Source organism: Sardina pilchardus, chromosome 17, assembly GCF_963854185.1.
Source record: "Sardina pilchardus chromosome 17, fSarPil1.1, whole genome shotgun sequence".
NCBI lineage: Eukaryota > Metazoa > Chordata > Actinopteri > Clupeiformes > Clupeidae > Sardina > Sardina pilchardus.
The window spans coordinates 19,502,888-19,521,640 of record NC_085010.1 but is presented as its reverse complement, the minus strand read 5'-3'; the positions used below and the strand labels follow the sequence as shown (position 1 = coordinate 19,521,640).

The 18,753-nt window shown below is 44.7% G+C and overlaps 1 protein-coding gene across 1 annotated transcript in view; it reads left to right on the top strand.

The window, feature by feature from the left end:
- Positions 1–2,079: 2,079 nt before the first annotated feature.
- The window catches only part of camk1da (calcium/calmodulin-dependent protein kinase 1Da), a 71,550-nt gene continuing 54,876 nt past the window's right edge, over positions 2,080–18,753 (top strand). The window contains exon 1 of the mRNA XM_062518284.1: positions 2,080–2,664. Within this exon, the coding sequence (XP_062374268.1) occupies positions 2,570–2,664 (95 nt within the window). The 5' untranslated portion in view covers positions 2,080–2,569. The remainder of the gene's footprint in view (positions 2,665–18,753) is intronic.

The following is an 18,753-nucleotide window of genomic DNA, read 5'->3' as shown; positions in this document are numbered from 1 at the left end:
GTGACTGAAGTTCAAATGTGAGTCAAGGCAGGTGAGCAACACTTTTGGCAATATAGTGTACGTTAGTATTGCTATTATGTTGTATGTTATATGAATAGTTAGAACTGGGGCTCACCACACACACTGCAACTGCTTAACTTTGGACAATATCCCCAGTTTTCCACAAGGTGGAGCAATTCACTAGTATTGTGTGAAGCAGTTTTCAGTGATTTATTGACTGTATAAGGGTAATGTCGTTGACGGCAAAAATATTACATTGTATTCACTAAGTAATATGTCCTTATTACAGTTAGCTACTATTTTAGTCTGACCTTGAACTTTGGTAACCCTAAGTTGGTTTCTAGAATCAGGGCAGGATCTTTTCACTTTTCACAGTTATGCCTAAGCACACTGATTCCTTAAGTGTTTCTTTGATGAACCGAGACCAGTAATAACCTACACACACACACACACACACACACACACACACACACACACACACACACACATATATGCAAAAATGGTTACTCTCCCTTAGTAAATACACTATTGCCTCTCTAACATGTAATGGGTCACTTAAAACCAAATGCTTGATGGCATTGCCTACCAGAGCCAGTCTGTTGTGTGTTGCTGACACAGATCAAAGGGGTCTGTGATGCCAGTGCACACAATGTCACACAGCTAGACACAAAACATAAACATGAAGGGGTGGACTGGTTTTATTCCTGTACCTGGCGCCAGGGCCACGCAAGTGGCTTGTGTCCTGTCGCACCAGGTGTGTTTATGTATGCATTATGACGAGTGTGTGTGTGTGTGTGTGTGTGTGTGTGTGTGTGTGTGTGTGTGTGTGTGTTGTACACAGCTGATGTCAGCAGTGTGCACAGTACCCTCAGCCAGATAGGATGTTTGGTACAATGAATTGCCTCTCTCTCTGGAGAGAGAGAGAGGGAGTGAGAGAGAGGGAGTAAGAGATATGCAGACTAGAGAGAGAGGTTGTCACTGTGAGTAAAGCTGAGAGGAGTATTATCCTTCTTTAGATAGAGGCGGGGCGGAGGCTCTGTCAAATCAAACTAGTTTGAAAAGCTGACTCAGAAATGGCTGCATAGAGAGAGAGAGAGAGAGAAAGAGAAGGAGAGAGGAAGGGAGTGGATAGATTTTCCTTAGCTAAAAAACTGCAGTAGTTTGCAGCTGGAATACTCATGAGCACTTGTACACACACACACACACACACACACACACACACAAAGGAGCTGGCTGGTCTGTCAAATGAGAAAGGCTGCAGTAATTTTATCCCCCCCTGACTACAGTGCCAAGCTGGCGCTGCAGGCACCATCCAGACCCCCTTTCCCACCACCATACTCTGCTGCAGCTGGCACTGGGCACGTAGTTCTTACTCATCCCCAGAATGCAATGCATTAGCATGGGGTGCACGCTGCAATCAGCAGCTAAGGGGATTCAGACTCAGCTGTTTCCTCAGAAAGATAATGAGGAAAAGCCTTTTATGAAAACTAGAGGAAAACTTTTTACGTTTTAATTTAAATAATCATGATTAGGTCTAACAGAAGTTTTAATAGAGTAATTTACTCATAGCACATAACTTTAAATATATGAAGTAGCAAGTTTTTTTCAAAGTAGATATTGCAAATAGACTCACACTGCAATGCTTGCCTGTTTTCATCAGGTAGCCTAGTAGGTTATAGCACTGACTATGAATGTGTCCTTAGAAATATTGACCAAGCCATGTGAGCTCGCATATTCAGCGAGTTGGCAGCACTGTCCCACTCCCGGGGATAGCGCTTAATCGAGTACATTATGAGCATTTCATCCACAGCCATTGGTTTAGACACCACTTTAATTTCATAAGCACATTGATTCTTTTAAACGGTACATTGCAGGGTGTCCGTTAGCGTAAGTGCATCTCCTTTGCCGCCAGAGTCGTTTTGGTGCAATGCGAATTATCTGTAGTAGCCTAGACGTTCTGGCTCACACGCACACATGCACACTTGTGCGCACTGTTGACAGGTCTATCTTTGTGTGGCATCCTACTCACTCCCTCATTGCCATAACAACCGAAGGCATTAGCATGGTTCAATAAAACATCCGGGTTTAGATTATGTGCTTCAGTTGTATGGGGCGTGTAGCGAGAGCAGGTTGTATTTTGACGGCGACTAGGCTACGGTGCTCGTCTTGTCTGGTGGAGGGTTGGTGACATAGCCTAAACAGGCACAATTTAGGCTACTTACGTCAACTGTTTTAGTCGTGAGCCTAAACGAATGTTACAGTGAAGTCGCGTGGTCCCGTTTGGTGCCTGCTGACAGAGAGAGAGAGAGAGAGAGAGCGAGAGAGCGAGAGAGAGAGAGAGAGAGAGAGAGAGAGAGAGAAGGTGAGGGGCGACCTGAGGTGGCGGTGGCATTTCCACCGTTGAGAGCCGGCAAGAGAACATCATCGCCCGCGCGGTGACTTTGATGCGCGTGGTTGTGCTCGTCAGAGGGGAGTGGAATCCTAAGCGTGGGAAAAAAGGCAAGAGGCAGATTCTTCTCCGGGGGACCCAAAACTGTTCGAAGCATCTACGGCTTTTCCCGGTTGCACCATGGCGCGGGAGAACGGAGACTCCGGGAAATGCTCGTGGAAAAAGCAAGTAGATGACATCAAGAAGATATTTGACTTCAAGGAGATCCTCGGAACGTGAGTGACTTAACAAGCTCATCTTATGTTTAGCAATATGCAAGCGGCTCTCCCTTTGGGCATGTGAATGGTAGAATTCACCGTATTGCACGTAGTGTATTGGGCAGGCCGTTGAAACTTTGTAACCATGTTGGGTAAGCATGTGTAAAGGGACCGGGACAGTCTATGAGAAACAATGTAGCATTGCACTGTTAGTAAACAAAGACGAAGAGAGGTATTTGTGTAGGATAAAACATATTTTCGAATGACAATATAGCCTTCTAATACTGGTCAATCTATTAGACAACCCGACTAGCCAATATTTTTATATTATTTCCTCCCCCTGGACCTCAAATCACTCATCATGAGTAAATAGTGCTCTCTTTTTTTAATGAAAAGGCGTGGACATTTATTTACATGAAACAGTGTTTTGGATTCTTAATGTGAACATAATTCATTAATCTGACGTTTATCTCTGACGGAGGCGCTCATTCGTTTCGTTATTAACGAAGCCAAAGAAAACAAAACCTTAACACTGTCTGTTAGTCTATGCGATTACCCTACGTTTTCTCAACATATTGTGTAGGCAATCACAATAAACTGGATAGAAAAGGTCATCCCTCCCAGTGCAAATAGCAGAGTTCCGACTCGGATATTAATTTAGTCCCTCGACCTTTAGGAACTGATTAGAACGACTTGTTATCTGCGCCATTTCGTGCGTTCCTGTCCCCAGAAATTTAGATGGACAACTCTCCTGCCACGGGAACTTGTTGTAACCGCAAGGCAACGGTCGGTCAGTCTGCGACCACTGCATGCGCCCACTTCCGCTCTGACCGAGGCCCTGTAATAATGTGGACCTGTTGGGGTCGTGCCAAACGATGTTTGTTGTAGGCTACAGTGGTTGTGTGCGTTTTTCTTCGCCTGTAGGCTACTCCCTCCCACCGGTAGCTGTTTGCTGGAGGCTGGTGCTGGCTCCAGTTGAATCAGGGAATGAGGGGATTAATGCAGACAGATTAGAGCGCGGGAGAAAGTCTCTTGGAATACAGAATGGACTGCCAGGGTCAGTGTAGCAGCATGATGATACTAATGGCAGTATGGTTGATATGGGGACCAGGATGAAATTGTTTGATGACTTTGGTTTATGACTGTGTGTGTGTGTGTGTGTGTGTGTTTGTGTGTGTGTGTGTGTGTGTGTGTGTGTGTGTGTGTGTGTGTGTGTGTGCGTGCATGCGTGCGTGTTGTGTTGTGTTTGGGGTGGGGGGGTGGTCTCCAAGCTCCCAAGCTTCTGCCCACACATGGAAATCTTCCCCATCTCATCATCTCCTGACAAGAGGATCTGAGTTAGGCACTAGGACACTGCCGTCATGGCAACACAAGAGAAGGAGTCATGGCAACTCAAAGTGGCTCTACCAGTCGAGGGGATGAGATGGAGGATGGGGTGGTCTTTCGGATGTGTCGGGGCCGCTTTGTTTCCCAGCAGGCAAGGGGTGGGAGGAGCACTGGAGCAAATCATGCCTTTTGATTGGACCATGTTGTGTTGAATGGTTTTATGGTGAATGAAGACAATCTTTATCAATGAATATATTTTACGGTGTATGAATCTGTATCTAAGTGGATAGACAATTCAGTGCTTATCAGTTTCATTTGGATGGATGTATTACAACGGATACATTTCTGACAGTCACAAATTTGTTGATGGAAATTGGACAGAATTCAATGGCAAAGGTAATTGCTCTGCAGGAGGTATTGAACGTGTAGGATTAGATTGTGTGAATGACATGGAGGAGGGTCTAATGTGTAGTAGCACATGGATGAAATGATGAGATGGCTGTGAATGCCGGTATGGGTGTTATTCCAATATGGCACTGAAAGAAGATGCAAGCTTTGCGGCTATAGAGGGCAGCCATATAGGTAGACTATACACACCACATGTGCATACTTTACATCCAAAGGCACGCACAGAATGCAGTGGTTGCACATCTTGTTTAAACAGACTTTAGCATGTGACTGATTTCCCTGGGAACCGTCAGTGTCAGCATGCAAGATAGCATGTGTCTATCTACATGCATTTTTTGAGAAAATAAATCAATTGCGTGTGGTGTGTGTGTGTGTGCCCCATATTTTGTATAGATAAGTGCATCTGGATCCAAACGCTTATCCTGCATCTTCATCCTCTCTCTGGCCTGTCTCACACTGTGTTGTCAGCAACAGTCTGTCTACTGGCAAAAAGGTCAAACATGATGATCAACTCTGAAACAAAGCAGAATCCCCCTCCCCATCCATACATGTTTGTAATAGTTGTAAACACATGTTCAGTGAACACATCCATCAATTCATTATCACGTTAACTTGACATGCTCCAGAAATGTATTCACAATGTGTCCGTCCGCTGCTTGACCTAGTTGAAATGTTCATTTAGTCTACCATGTGATCCTCGATGCATCCATTTGCTTCAACAAAACATCCGCCTTAACACAAGACTCTGGTTAAATATTGACCACCGCGCTCCAGCCATTTAGCTGTCTGTCATGACATGGTTGGACTGGCTTCTGAACACACTAATGAGTGGATGTTAAATGGATGTAATGAAGTAATTGTGGTCTCCGCATGTGTGTGTGTGTGTGTGTGTGTGTGTGTGTGCGGCTGTGCGCGTGTGTTGTGTGTGTGTGTTATTGGTCCTAAACTGCTAAAACAGACCTCTGCATCTACAGCATGCAGCAGCGCCATTTTTTTTTTCTGCTGTGCATAGCAATGGCCAGTTCTTTTCTGTTTTCATTTGAAAGCTCCCTCCTTGTCTTGATCTTTTTTGGGGGGCTGACTCAGGCTCTGCACTTCCTCACACTGCCAGAGCCCCCATGTGATCTGTAGCAAATGTTAGCTCTTCAAATAATTCATTCTTTAACTTGGCTATTAATCATTAGCGTTCCGTTGCGTATCGAGCATATGACCGGAACGTTAACTCAACACTGCGTAGCGAGGGATATGGGACATTATGAGAGTCAGGGATCTGGTTTCACATCACTCTGTGTGTGTGTGTGTGTGTGTGTGTGTGTGTGTGTGTGTGTGTGTGTGTGTGTGTGTGTGTGTGTGTGTGTGTGTGTGTGTGTGTGTGTGTGTGTGTGTGTGTGTGTGTGTGTGTGTGTGTGTGTGTGTGTGTGTGTGTGTGTGTGTGTGTGTGTGTGTGTGTGTGTGTCAGTACATGTAGACAGCAGCTACTGAATAATTGAACTCGATGAGCACCCACAGGTTGAGGGATGTCACATGACCATTTCAACAGGTGCATCCTTGAGACATACTTGATTAGACCACATTCATGTTGAAAACACTGTGTTTTATTGTCACAAACACAATGCTTTTTGCTTTAGGTACAAACCCTAGTATTGCTCCACACAACACAACACAGCACAGAATTCAATCTCTAATCTTATTTTCCAATGTAAGACCAAAACATCACTGATCTCTTTTATAAAGTCAAGTCAAGTCAAGAGCTTGAGGAAAACTCATATGAACTGAAGAGGTCAGGGAGGTGAAAGAGAAAGAGAGAGGAAAACAGGAGAGGATAGAGAAAGAGAGAGAGAGAAAGGAAAGACAGGAAAGGAGAGGGAGAGAGAGAGAGGGGAAAGACACGAGCGGAGAGAAGACATCGAGGCCGTGCCGTCCTTAATTGCTTGTTCCACTTCCACACTCGTGCTCCTGAATTTGTCCTCTTTCTCAGCTTGAATCTCCCTCCCTCTCTCTCTCCCTCTCTCTCTCTCTCTCTCTCTCCATCTCTCTCTCTCTCTCTCTCCATCTCCTTGACTCTGCTGCACACGCAGTATGTTTGATATGACTTTGCAGTCTAACATGCACCCAGTGAAGGACATATGGGCACACACATGTACACACACACACACACACACACACACACACACACCCACACACACACACACCCACACACAGTATAAAAACAAATGCTATACTACAGGACACCAACAAGCACCACCATAGAATGGTCATCGGCAAATGTAATGAAACATAAATAATGCACAACACCACTGTTTCAGAATGAGGGCAGGTGCAAAATATTGTCCGGGTGCTTGGTAGAGTGTCATTTTACTGCATCATAGGCTACTGCAGTGCTGTATGTCTGTCAACAAAATCGCAAAACTACGGGTTCAATTCTCAACAAAAATTGGTGGAAAGGTGTAGTACATTCTAAGGAAAATCCATAACATTTTGGAGCAGATCCAACTTCAAAGTATTTTCCATACAGTAGCCTATTTCCTCGTAATGATAGCGAAAGGGAAACTTGGCGGAGACCTCTATACTCTCCGAGTGCCCTTTTAGTTTAAATGATGAATTTGTGTTTGTCATGCATTTCTTCCCCATGTGTTACAACATTAATAATGTATGCATAGTCTGGTGATTGCAGAAATGAGCCTGTCTATAGGCCGCTTACGGAAGGCATAGGGAAGGCCATAGTTAACATTTTTGTTGGGGGGGTGAGGGGTGTTTCCCATATGCAAATTCATGAACAGATGTGTTCCTGAAGATTGTGTTCCTGTTTCAGTGAATCTGTTCATGAGTTTGTATACGGAACACCTCCCCAAAACATAATTTACTGAAAGATTGTTTTCACCATCTCTATGAAATCTCATGCCCAACAAAACTCATGGCTTTCACCTCAACTCTATGGAGTTTAAGGCTGAAGTTGTCTGTGTGTGTCTGGTTCTTACCTGCTATTGGCTTATCTGTATTCGATAGGCAGGGCTTAGCGATAACTAAGCATTAAGCCTTATGTTTTTTCAAAGATGATTGTCTTGGCCCGTATCTGAATCCCTAGTCATAGTTTTGATTATTCAAATAGCTTCAGGCAATCCAACTGAAATGAAAGTTTATACACATGATACTCAAAACAAAAACAGCCCCGACAACATACTCGGCATTTTCTGACGTCTGAATGAGCAAAACTATTTCAACAACAGAGACATGAAACTTCTCCAACTGGTGTCAGAGGAAGCATCAGTTGTGTTCCATTACAGTGCTACATTTCAAATATGTCATAGATGTTGAAATTCTTAGGCACTATACTTCAACATCTTTCATGCTAATCAGTCTTTCTGTTCATGAATTTGTATATGGGACATATACAACCTACCCGCCAACGTTGACTGTATTCTTCATGTATTGACTGCTTTGGCAATATAAGTGCCAATAATCAGCATTTTTCACGCCAACTTGTGAATGTTAATTGTAATTTACACACTCACTCATACATTTGCATTGTGATTGCATTGTGTGTATGTGTGTGTATGTGTGTGTGTGTGTGTGTGTGTGTTAGAGAGGCAAGCGCTCTCTAGGAGTGCACAATGAGGAAAAACATGCTCATTTATGTTTATTCATGCTTCTAGTTTATTTGTTGGTCTTCGGCATTTTTTGTATTTCCTGTTTGTGGTTTGTTGTGGTTTGTTCTGTTCTGTGTGTGTGTGTGTGTGTGTGTGTGTGTGTGTGTGTGTGTGTGTGTGTGTGTGTGTGTGTGTGTGTGTGTGTGTGTGTGTGTGTGTGTGTGTGTGTGTGTGTGTGTGTGTGTGTGTGTGTGTGTGTGTGTGTGTGTGTGTGGTGACCATGACTCCTGAGTCAGCGCCCTTGTCTGTAATCTTTAGCTATGGCCGTTTGGCCACAACACTTGGGGGAGTTTCACTGGAGCACCAGGAACACTGTGAGAAATATGCCACAAAGGCCCCAGGGGATGTCTGCCATTGGCTGGAGTTTCATATAAAGGGCATCCTCCTCACATCCCCATACACTTAAAGCAACAGCATGCAGTCATTTGTGGGTGTGGGGCAGTCTTTTTGGGATGTTATCGGCAACTACTTTTAGGGCAAGATCAAACAAGACAGGTTTTATTTGTATAGTGCATTTTGTACAAAAAGACAACTCACTATGCTATTCGCTGTCAACAAACAGAGAACAGAAAACAGTAAAAAAAAATGGATAAGTTAAAATACATGTAGCTATTTACAGAATTCATAAGGTCATAAAATGGTTGGTATACATAGGCTAAAATACTTTTGGTATATGCTTTAAATGAATGTAGTTGAAGGACAGTTCAACACGCCTTTCATTCCGCTTAACGTCCTAGCCTGTGCATGTAGTTCTGTGGTCTGGAATGGGTCACCACACAGGTTTAATTTCATAGCACAACATCAACCACATTATCAGTAAAAGAAATGAATTAGCGTGCTAGCATGTAAGTCTCTATGGCAACTGTGCTGCTGTTGTTAGCTATTTTTTGCATAACTTTGCATACCTTGTTTTAGCTCAAAACTCTTTACTGCAACTTCAAGCATGGTGTGTACGTTCGGCACTGACACTGTAATGGTGTCCATGTCAAAGTCCTCTGAAAATGGCATTGCTCTCTTTTTCCAAATTGCCATCTGTATTTGTGTGATGTGTGTCTGTGGGTGTGTATAATTTCTGATGCATATTTTATGCGACAGACTGTATGTTCAGCTATGCTATATGGTGATGTGAAGCAGGCGGAGGTGACTTTGAGTGTGTGTGTGTGGTGGTGGTGGTGGTGTGTGTGTCTGTGTGTGTGGGGGGGGGGGGGGTCAGGCCATGTGTCAGGGTTAATTTGTAGTTGGGAAATAGTCTTGTGACCCTACGGATGCCCCTGTGCCCTTAAGGTGTCCTCTCTAGATGCCTGCGGCTAACCTTCATCCAATTCACCCTTCTCTCTCTCTCCCTCTCTCTCTCTCTCTCTCTCTCTCTCTCTCTCTCTCTCTCTCTCTCTCTCTCTGTGCGTGTGTGTGTGTGTGTGTGTGTGTGTGGTTTTGATGCAACTCATAATCAAAGGAAGTTGTGCTGAGTAGTTCTGTATCTTCCCCGGGGATTATCCACAGGCTTAATCAGGGCGACACGTTCATTAAAAGATTCAGATTATCCCCCTTTGCGCCTCGTGACCCCTCACAGTGAGTCCTCCTCTATCGTTCCTCTCTCTCTCTCTCTCTCTCTCTCTCTCTCTCTCTCTCTATCTCTGTATACTTTCTCTCCCGCTCTACTACATCTTCAGTGCCTCTTGCTCTATTGCAGATTATTTTACAGATAGTTTGAGTGTTTTTATGTTATTGTATTGACGCTGTTGTCTTAACGCAGCCTTACTTTAGTAAAGGAGGGTCCGATTTTAAACCAGATTAGAGGATAATCCCACCTATCCGTCTCTGTCTGTTTCTGTTTCTCTCGCTCTCAAACACATACAAACACAAATATACACACACACACACACTCACACAGCAAACACACAGACCCACAAATGTATAAATAGGCCTACAGTTGGCGCATGAAAAGAACATGGCCATGGCCAACCTAAATATTGTCATCATCATCAGACTTTTTCGGTCATAAACGTTAACTATTTATGTACGAACGGATCATGTTTACCGGTGACACATGCACGGGGCTTCCATGACGTGCTAACGCGGAGAGGCGATTGCAGAAATAACGATTACCTGCCCCGCCCTCCTCTCATTATTGGATCAACACACTATGAATAGAATCATAACACACTAAGAATAGAACCATAACAGGCTCTTAGTGCTTATTAAAAGCATTAGTTCATCGCCTCATGGGAGCACTGCTGTGCACCTCACCATATAGTGGACAGGGTTGGGAAGGAGGAGAATTGATATCGATGGTTTTGTGTTAGTAAAGCTCTTACTCGTCTTTTATCTATATGTACGAACACATGCTGTTTAACTGTATGCATAAGCCGCAGGACAGTGTTTTTTGCAAGTTAAAAGAAACAAAACGATATTAAAACCATATTAACTGCCCCCCTGTATTAACCTCATAGCTGAAGAAATTTTGCTAAATGTATGTAAAAGCCGCGGCTAATAGTCAGGAAATTACGGTACCTGTCTTTTATCTACAGTATATGTACGAACACACGCTGTTTAACTGTGTGTATACACTGCCACAAGACCTCGCTTCACCAGAGATATCAGAACGTTCCAGTTTAATTTAAACAGTCTTTGACCACGCACCACTTATAGACAGACGGACAGACAGAGACACACACACACACACACACACACACACACACACACACACACACACACTGCACAGTCTGCTGAGACATATTGAAGCACTTAAAGGCTTAGGGGGGAAAAAGCTGTGATTGCTCACAAAATTAATGTCACACTAGTGTAATATCTGGAGCTGGAGATGAAACAACATATTACACCATTGCTCTCTTCCAGGGAAATCTCTCGCCTGTGCTCATTTAATGAAGAAAAAAATAAATAAAAAATGAACGGATAGCGGAGACAATTGTCGCATTTATCTAAACCGTCAAGACCCACTCAGCCCTGAGAGGAACCAGTGGAGCACAGCAGAATAATAATGGTCATGTAACAGTCTGGAGCTCGGGAGCAAATTGCCTGGACTTGCGGGCATTAGGCTGCAGAGACAAAGTAAACAGGGAGCCATGTATCAGGTGCTGAGACGATGGATGCTTTAATCCAGGGGTTTTTGGTTCCAACAACCCCTTTTAGGGGATAACATTTTCCGAGGACCCCCTTGTAACCGTAACAGTTAACCATTCGTATTCTCTGAAGTTGTGGCCGGGTCCACTATCCCAAGTTAATGTGGGTAGGACCAAATAAACACAATTTGCTTGTTTTATGGGTGAAAAGAGCATCATCTTTTTAAAATGTTTCGCGAACCCCTTGGCTATGGGTCACGGACCCCAAGGGGTCCCTGGACCCCACTTTGAGAACCACTGCTTTAATCGAACTCTCACTTCAGCTGCTAACTGGTGACAGAGGGGTGTGTTGAGTTGGGTTGAAGTGCCACTGTATCTGTGGCAGTTGACTATAACACTTTAATTGCTAAATGATGTGTCGATTGTGGTTTAAGTGCCATTGTATTTGCTTTTCTGGATGGAGTTGTCCAAATGAATTGTTAGGGACTTGCTAGGGTTGTTTTCGGAAAACAATGAGATAAAGATAGATATTCCAGGTCTATTCCTGGTATACAACTAATTATTGGAAAATAGTGAGGTGGGGATTTTGACCAACAAGTAATTTGTCTTTTGGGAATTTGGGTTCTTACTCATGTGGTTTACTTTAAAAACCCAACGGCGATATACGCCAATAGGCAGGAATCCCGGTGTCTGGGGAAGTTTCCTAATTGGTCAGTGCATTTGCTCTGTTGAAAGTTTTTGTCGCTGTCTCCACATCCCAGGAGAGGGCCCTAAACCCAGTCTTCTATTCTTAGAGTGTCTATTTTTAGGACTGCTACCAGAACATGAAAAAAACACCCATCTTAATTAATGTTATTCCAAGAAGAAGAACTTATTGCTTACAGCTGCTGAGAGACGAGAGTGCTTCTTGTCATCGTGTTGTATGATTCATACTTTAAGTTTTTTCGAGCGCAATACGTATTGGCTGAGGAAGCACAGGACTGTGCCTCGTCGACTCTTAGTAATGCTCCCTTAGCTCAGCTGATGGAGCGTGCGGCTAACAATGCAGGACTCGCCGCTTCAGTTCCCAAACAGCACTGGGGTCGGTGATGTAAGTTGCCATTGATAAGAGCACCTGTTTAAACGATGACAAGTTAATGCAATGTCAATCACGACGTCCTGATGCTTTGATTGCTCATTCACTCCACTTAGCTTAACAGGTGTTACCAGAGATGGACAGTATCTAATGATGCATATTACATTCTTATTTCTAATAAAAAATAGTATTTTGTCATTTGTATTTTATTGGGTAGAAGAAAAATGGATCCATATTTTGTATGACTGTAGTAGTAGCATCATGTATGTGCAACTGTGGATGGACTTCCCCCAGCATGTGCTCATTGTCTTTCATTGTACTCTCCATTGTGATGCTATCGTCGTCATGGCGTCTGGGAAGGTGCCATATTGTACTCTGTGATTCCCTCCGCTAATATTAGCTAGGCTGTGGACGGACTTTCCCTCGGTGTGTGTGTCGTCGTCGTCATGGCTGATCGTGGAACAGATTTTGGCCCTGGGTTGGCATCTTGGTTAGCTAGTCGGTCCTGCTCTGATATCAGTCTCTGCACTTTGAGCTGGAACTAGTAGAGAGGCTGAGCTGCTCTCTAAGCTGCCATAAGAAGAGCACTCTTTAGGGCGCTAATGCAGCCAGGACTCCCAAATGGCCCTAATTTACTAATAGCCTGGGATTACAAATAGCCCCCGCTGCAGAAATAGCCGCAGACTTACTGTAGCATTGTGTACGTGTGTGTGTGTGTGTACGTGTGTGTGTGTGTGTGTGTGTGTGTGTGTACGTGTGTGTGTGTGTGTGTGTGTGGACCTCAGAAGCTCAGAAATGCCCTTTCTGCCCCATCTCTTCCTCCACATTTCCCTGCCCCCCCTCCCCCCCTCATTTTTTCCCGTCTCTCTATCCCTCTCAGTCTTTCTCTCTTGCTCCTCCTTTTTGCCCTCCATATTTAATCCTGAGGTTCATGTGGCCTCTCGGCGATCTCTGGTGGCGTCTCGTTCGTTTATTCCCGTTTAATCCTCATCCCCCGCCACAGAGTCCCACTGCGCGCCCCCTCTGATCCTCGTTGAAGGCCACGGGCTCGCTGAATTGCTCAGGCTGACATTGCCTCAAGCTCACTCGGATTGGTGACATTGCAGCGCGCATGTGTGTGTGTGTGTGTGTGTGTGTGTGTGTGTGTGTGTGTGTGTGTGTGTGTGTGTGTGTGCACGTACGTATGTATGTATGGGTGTTTTACATATGTCTGTGTTCATATAATGACTGGAGTCAGGTGTACATGGAGACTGGCTGCTGGTTAGTTGAGAGTTACGTAACCGGGCTGTTCTGTCTATCTTAAACAGGACAAACACATCTTCTTGTGTAATCATAGCAAGGAAGTGAAAGGGCATATTATATCCTATAGATGGATATGATTATGGTTATGGTACGAATAAAAACAATACAATCATTATAATTAACAGTGAGATGCAGGAAGAGTATATTTCCCTCACTTCCCCCTTTTAGAAAATTAGAAAAGTGCTTGAAAATAATTAATCTCCTGAAGCCGGGCTCCTAAGTCTCCCTCTGAAAGGTGTGCTGAATTGCAGAATAAAGACCCAGATACGGCCCTGAACCCCTCAAACCACTCAAGGAGAAGAAGTGAGGAGGCTCTGCAGAGAGAGAGAGAGAGAGATAGAGAGAGTGAGGGAGAGAGGGAGAGAGAGAGAGAGAGAGAGAGAGTTTGGCGTTCCTCAGTTCACCCGCAGCTGCCAGGACCCGCACCAGCGCCCGGTCTGTCAGGCGGTGATGTAAGGGAGGATGAGTCAGCCCAGGGCCGGGGTTTACATCCTGTGCTGCGGGCGGAACAGTCCCCGTGACCCCCCGTGACCCCCCGTGTCACACTGATTTGGACTCCGAGCCAGTGCAGCTCAAGAGATGATGCATCATTAATTATGGATCAAGTAGCTGATGGCGATGGAGAGACACAGGACAGGGCAACACAGCACAGCACAGCACAGCGCAATGCAACACAGCACAGGCATAACGCAACACAGCACAATACAATACAGCACAATACAGCACAGCACAGCACAGCGCAATGCAACACAACTCAATCCAACGCAGCACAGCACAGGACAGGACAGGACAGCGCAGCACCATACCATACAGCACATCACAACACAACACAACACAGCACAGCACAGCACAGCACAGCACAGCACAGCACAGCACAGCACAACACAACACAACACAACACAACACAACACAACACAACACAACACAACACAACACAGCACAGCACCATACAGCACAGCACAACACCACACAATACAGCACAACACAGCACAACACAGCACAACACCACACAATACAGCACAACACAACACAGCACAGCACAATACAGCACAACACAACATATCACAATACAGCACAGCACAACCCCACACAGCACAACCCCACACAGCACAGCACAGCACAGCATAGCACAGCACAACCGTGCGCCCACCCCCTCTTGTCTTCTGGGACACCTTCAACATTAGTCAGAGATGTGGCGTATTGTGGGCTAGCTTTGGGTGTTTTTATACTATCAGACACACACACACACACACACACACACACACATAAACAAACACATGGGTTAAAATGAGTGCTAATGGTGCTAATTTCCTTTCCAGAGACACACACACACTCTCTCAGTTCTCACATTTTCACCATTCCTTGCTATCGCGCCCTGCAGATCGCCCCCAGAGTGTGTGTGTGTATACACTAGCTGATCGCTGTGACTATAAGAGGTGTGACTTACGGCTGCTGTCTGAAGCACTAATAGAAAGACAATCTGTAAAACGCTGTTTACAGAAACGCCGTCCCGCCACCTCTGAAGAGAGGAAGGTTGAAGTAATGGCCCACTGTTGTAAACGGCCGGGCGTAAATATATTTAATCATTTCATGAATGGCCCCTAAAGTAAATAATACCAAAATAGGCTGTCGCTGCGCGGAGTGTGTGGGTGTGCTGAACATCAATGAGTGTGTGCTGTTTGGGTTACAGTCAGAGATACGGATGATAAACCTGTGAGAAGACTAGCTTGGCATAGTGAGATGCTATCGCTGTTGCATTCAGCGGAGGAAAGACTTTCAGGTGTCGGGTATTCCACTGGCGTGTTGCTGAAGTTGCTACAAACATGGCAGACTGTGTGTGTGTGTGTGTGTGTGTTTGTTTGTGCGGACAGTAAATCACAACGAAACCGAAGTGAATGAAACCTCTGTGTCTTGGCATGTCTGAGCGACTCTCAAGGCTGCAGGGGTTTATGGGAGGAACAGGCCGGCCGTCGCCATTTGTCTTCCAGTCAGGCAATTTACTGAGACAGCATCATCATGCCACTCCTGAAGCTATAAGCTTTTTCCTTCTCACCTCTCTCCCTCTCTCTCTCTCTCTCTCTCCCTCCCTCTCTCCCTCTATCTCCTTTCCTTTTCTGTTTTATAGTAGGAGACCTACTTTGAGAAAGTTCCATTACAGAGTCTCTCTCTAAGGGATCTGGATAAAGTGGCCTTATCATTGTGTGTGTGTGTGTGTATGTGTGTGTGTGTTTGTGTGTATTATTTTGTGTGTGTGTGTGTGTGTGTGTGTGTGTGTGTGTGTGTGTGTGTGTGTGTGTGTGTGTAGGATTATGTGAGTGTAGTTGTGGTTTCAGACAGCTTGCTTAAAGGAGAAGAGAGTGAATCAGAGATAATTATGTACAAAAAATTACGTATTATGCAGCTGCCTTTGTGTGTGTGTGTGTGTGTGTGTGTGTGTGTGTTGGCAATGCAACGGCCTTTGAAGAGGAGGGCTTGTGTGTGTCTAACTTGGCCCAGTTGAGAGGAGATGGGTGTCCTTGAGCAGTGCTGACCTCAGCGACATGGACTGCAGAGACAGAGTGTACAGAGGGTCAGGGGAAGGAAGGTGTGTGTGTGTGTGTGTGAGAGAGAGTGTGTGAGAGAGTGAGTGTATGAGTGTCAGTGTTTGTTTGAGTCAGCAGGAGATGACACAGATCCAAGAGAGGACCCATATTGGCATGTTACAACAGAGGTATTTTTGTATACGCTACTAATCCAGCGCGGACTTTATGGCCGCTGCCATCTTGAATATCGCCATTACTGCGTGCCTGCGGAGTGTGACGAGTGACACTTGCCTGTGCTTTTCAATGAAAGCATCCTGTCAGAGAATGTCTAACAAGAGATCCTGCTCATGAAAGAAAATGTCAGGCGAAAGGGAACATACTGATGTTAGACTGTGGCCAAAACTTACCAATGAAGGTAATTTATTAACAACATAAGGTATAAAGACATGTATTAATTACAGCTAACCTCTGCAACAGCCGCTTATGGAACCAACGGGCCACTTTCTTAGCAGCCAGGCACGCAGTAATGGCGGCGCTGTGCTACTTCCGTGTTTCGCTGGATTAGTGTATAGGGCTTGAGCACTATGATTATTACTACGGTAACTAGCAGTATCATCCTATGGGGATGTGTGTGGGCTTGAATGTTTGTATTTCTCTGAGAGAGAGTGTTTACTTTCCATTCGTTATTGTGTGTGTGTGTGTGTGTGTGTGTGTGTGTGTGTGTGTGTGTTTGAGGAGTAGGGAAGAGTGACTCATGACTGTTGTGTGAAATATTGCATATGGAAGAGTTTTTATAATGTATGCATCTATCTATCTATCTATCTATCTATCTATCTATTATCTATCTATCTATCTATCCATCTATTTGTCTACCTCTCTATCGATCTGTGTATCAATGTATATGTTTATCCACTTATTTTGTTAATCTGTGTTATGTGTATGGTTAGTGGAAGAGTTTCTCAGAGATCAGGCAAGACACGACCAGGGCCGAACACCAGACCCGGGTGAGCAACATCAGAGCAGTCCAAAGCACTTGAGTTTGCGTTGGAGCCTTTTTATAGGCACACACAGATACTGTACACTGCGCTCCATGGCGCTCACGCGCGCGCAAGCCACGTGAGTCAAAGCACAGACCAGTTTTTACTGTTGGCCAGCTTCTATCTCAAGTGTACAGTATGACTGACAGGGAGCCTGTTTAATGTCAGACTTCATCATTTCTGTAATGAAAGAGGAATCTGACATTTTTGGTCAGGCCACAGAGACTTTCAGACTCATAGCATGAGGTCAAACCGTCACACACACACACACACACACACACACACACATTAAAATAGCTTATCAAATGTATTGTGTTAAGCCATAAAATCTACTAACCACATAGGCATGCTTGTTTTCTGTCACATTTGTCATAACACAATATTTGGTCATAATATTATACAAAATATGTTATTGATGAGGATTTTGCTTTGCATATAAAGACACATTTTGCGTATTTTTGTGTATGGTGGACAGAGCTTGTGTGTGTCCCGATGTAATATTTATGAGATGGTTCACGTTCATGAGAAGATTCATGTGAGTCTGGCCATATTCTGCATGCGTGTGTGTGTGAGAGAGAGAGAGAGAGAAAGAGCTAGAGAGTGTACGTGTGTGTGTGCTTCAGTGTGTGTGCATGTGTGTGTGTGTGTGCATGTGTGTGTGTGTCTGTCTCGGCGTGATCAAAGGGAGAGTGATCAGAGGGGTGTATCACATGCAGAGAGCATGCTGAGGCACTGGGAGGATGAATCAGAGCCGGTGACACCACTGATGGTGAGAAGGGAACAGCTGCAGACTCACGTAGTGCAGACTCAAACAAACAGACACACACACACACACACACACACACACACACACACACACACACACACACATATTCACACATGCATAATATACACAACATAATAAAGACACACTCACTCACACACACACACACACACACACACACACACACACATATTCACACATGCATAATATACACAACATAATAAAGACACACTCACTCACACACATTCACACATGCATAATATACACAACATGATAAACACACACACACACACACACAATTGGTGTCACACGTGCTCTCAGTCACACAAATACACATCAGACACACTGTTGCAATCAGCCATTCATACAAACAACACCTGTTGACATAAACGCTACACAAGCAGAATGCTGTCACTCACACACAAGCTCTCACGACATCTCACACACACACACACACACACACACACACACACACTCAGAGCATACATGGCGTTGACGAAGGGAAAATGCCCTGACGTCCGCAACAAATAATGTCCATTCAGATGTGTGTGTCTTTAGTTCGGGTCTAGATTGTTTGTATTGTGGCTTAGCCGTACTGGATCGTAAGCGTAGGAGCAGGCTTCACTCAAGACTTACAATGTTTTTTAGAGTGCTGCCCAAAGTATAATCTATTATTGAAAAACAAGAAAAAAGGCCGCAACTATGCATAATCACCATTTATCTACACAGACACGTTTCAGCGTTCTGCCTTCCTCAGTGTGTAAGAGCCATACTGGACCCAACTGCTCGTGGACGTCACGTGAGGCGATCATGATCACAGGCCCTGCTCTGTGGGTGCTGGGTGGGCCTCGGTGAAGGTTCACTAACATCGTGTCCTGACTGCGATGCGATGCGAGCGAGCCTTAGCGAGAAAATTGGTTGGATTTTGTCGATAATGCTTTTGCTCG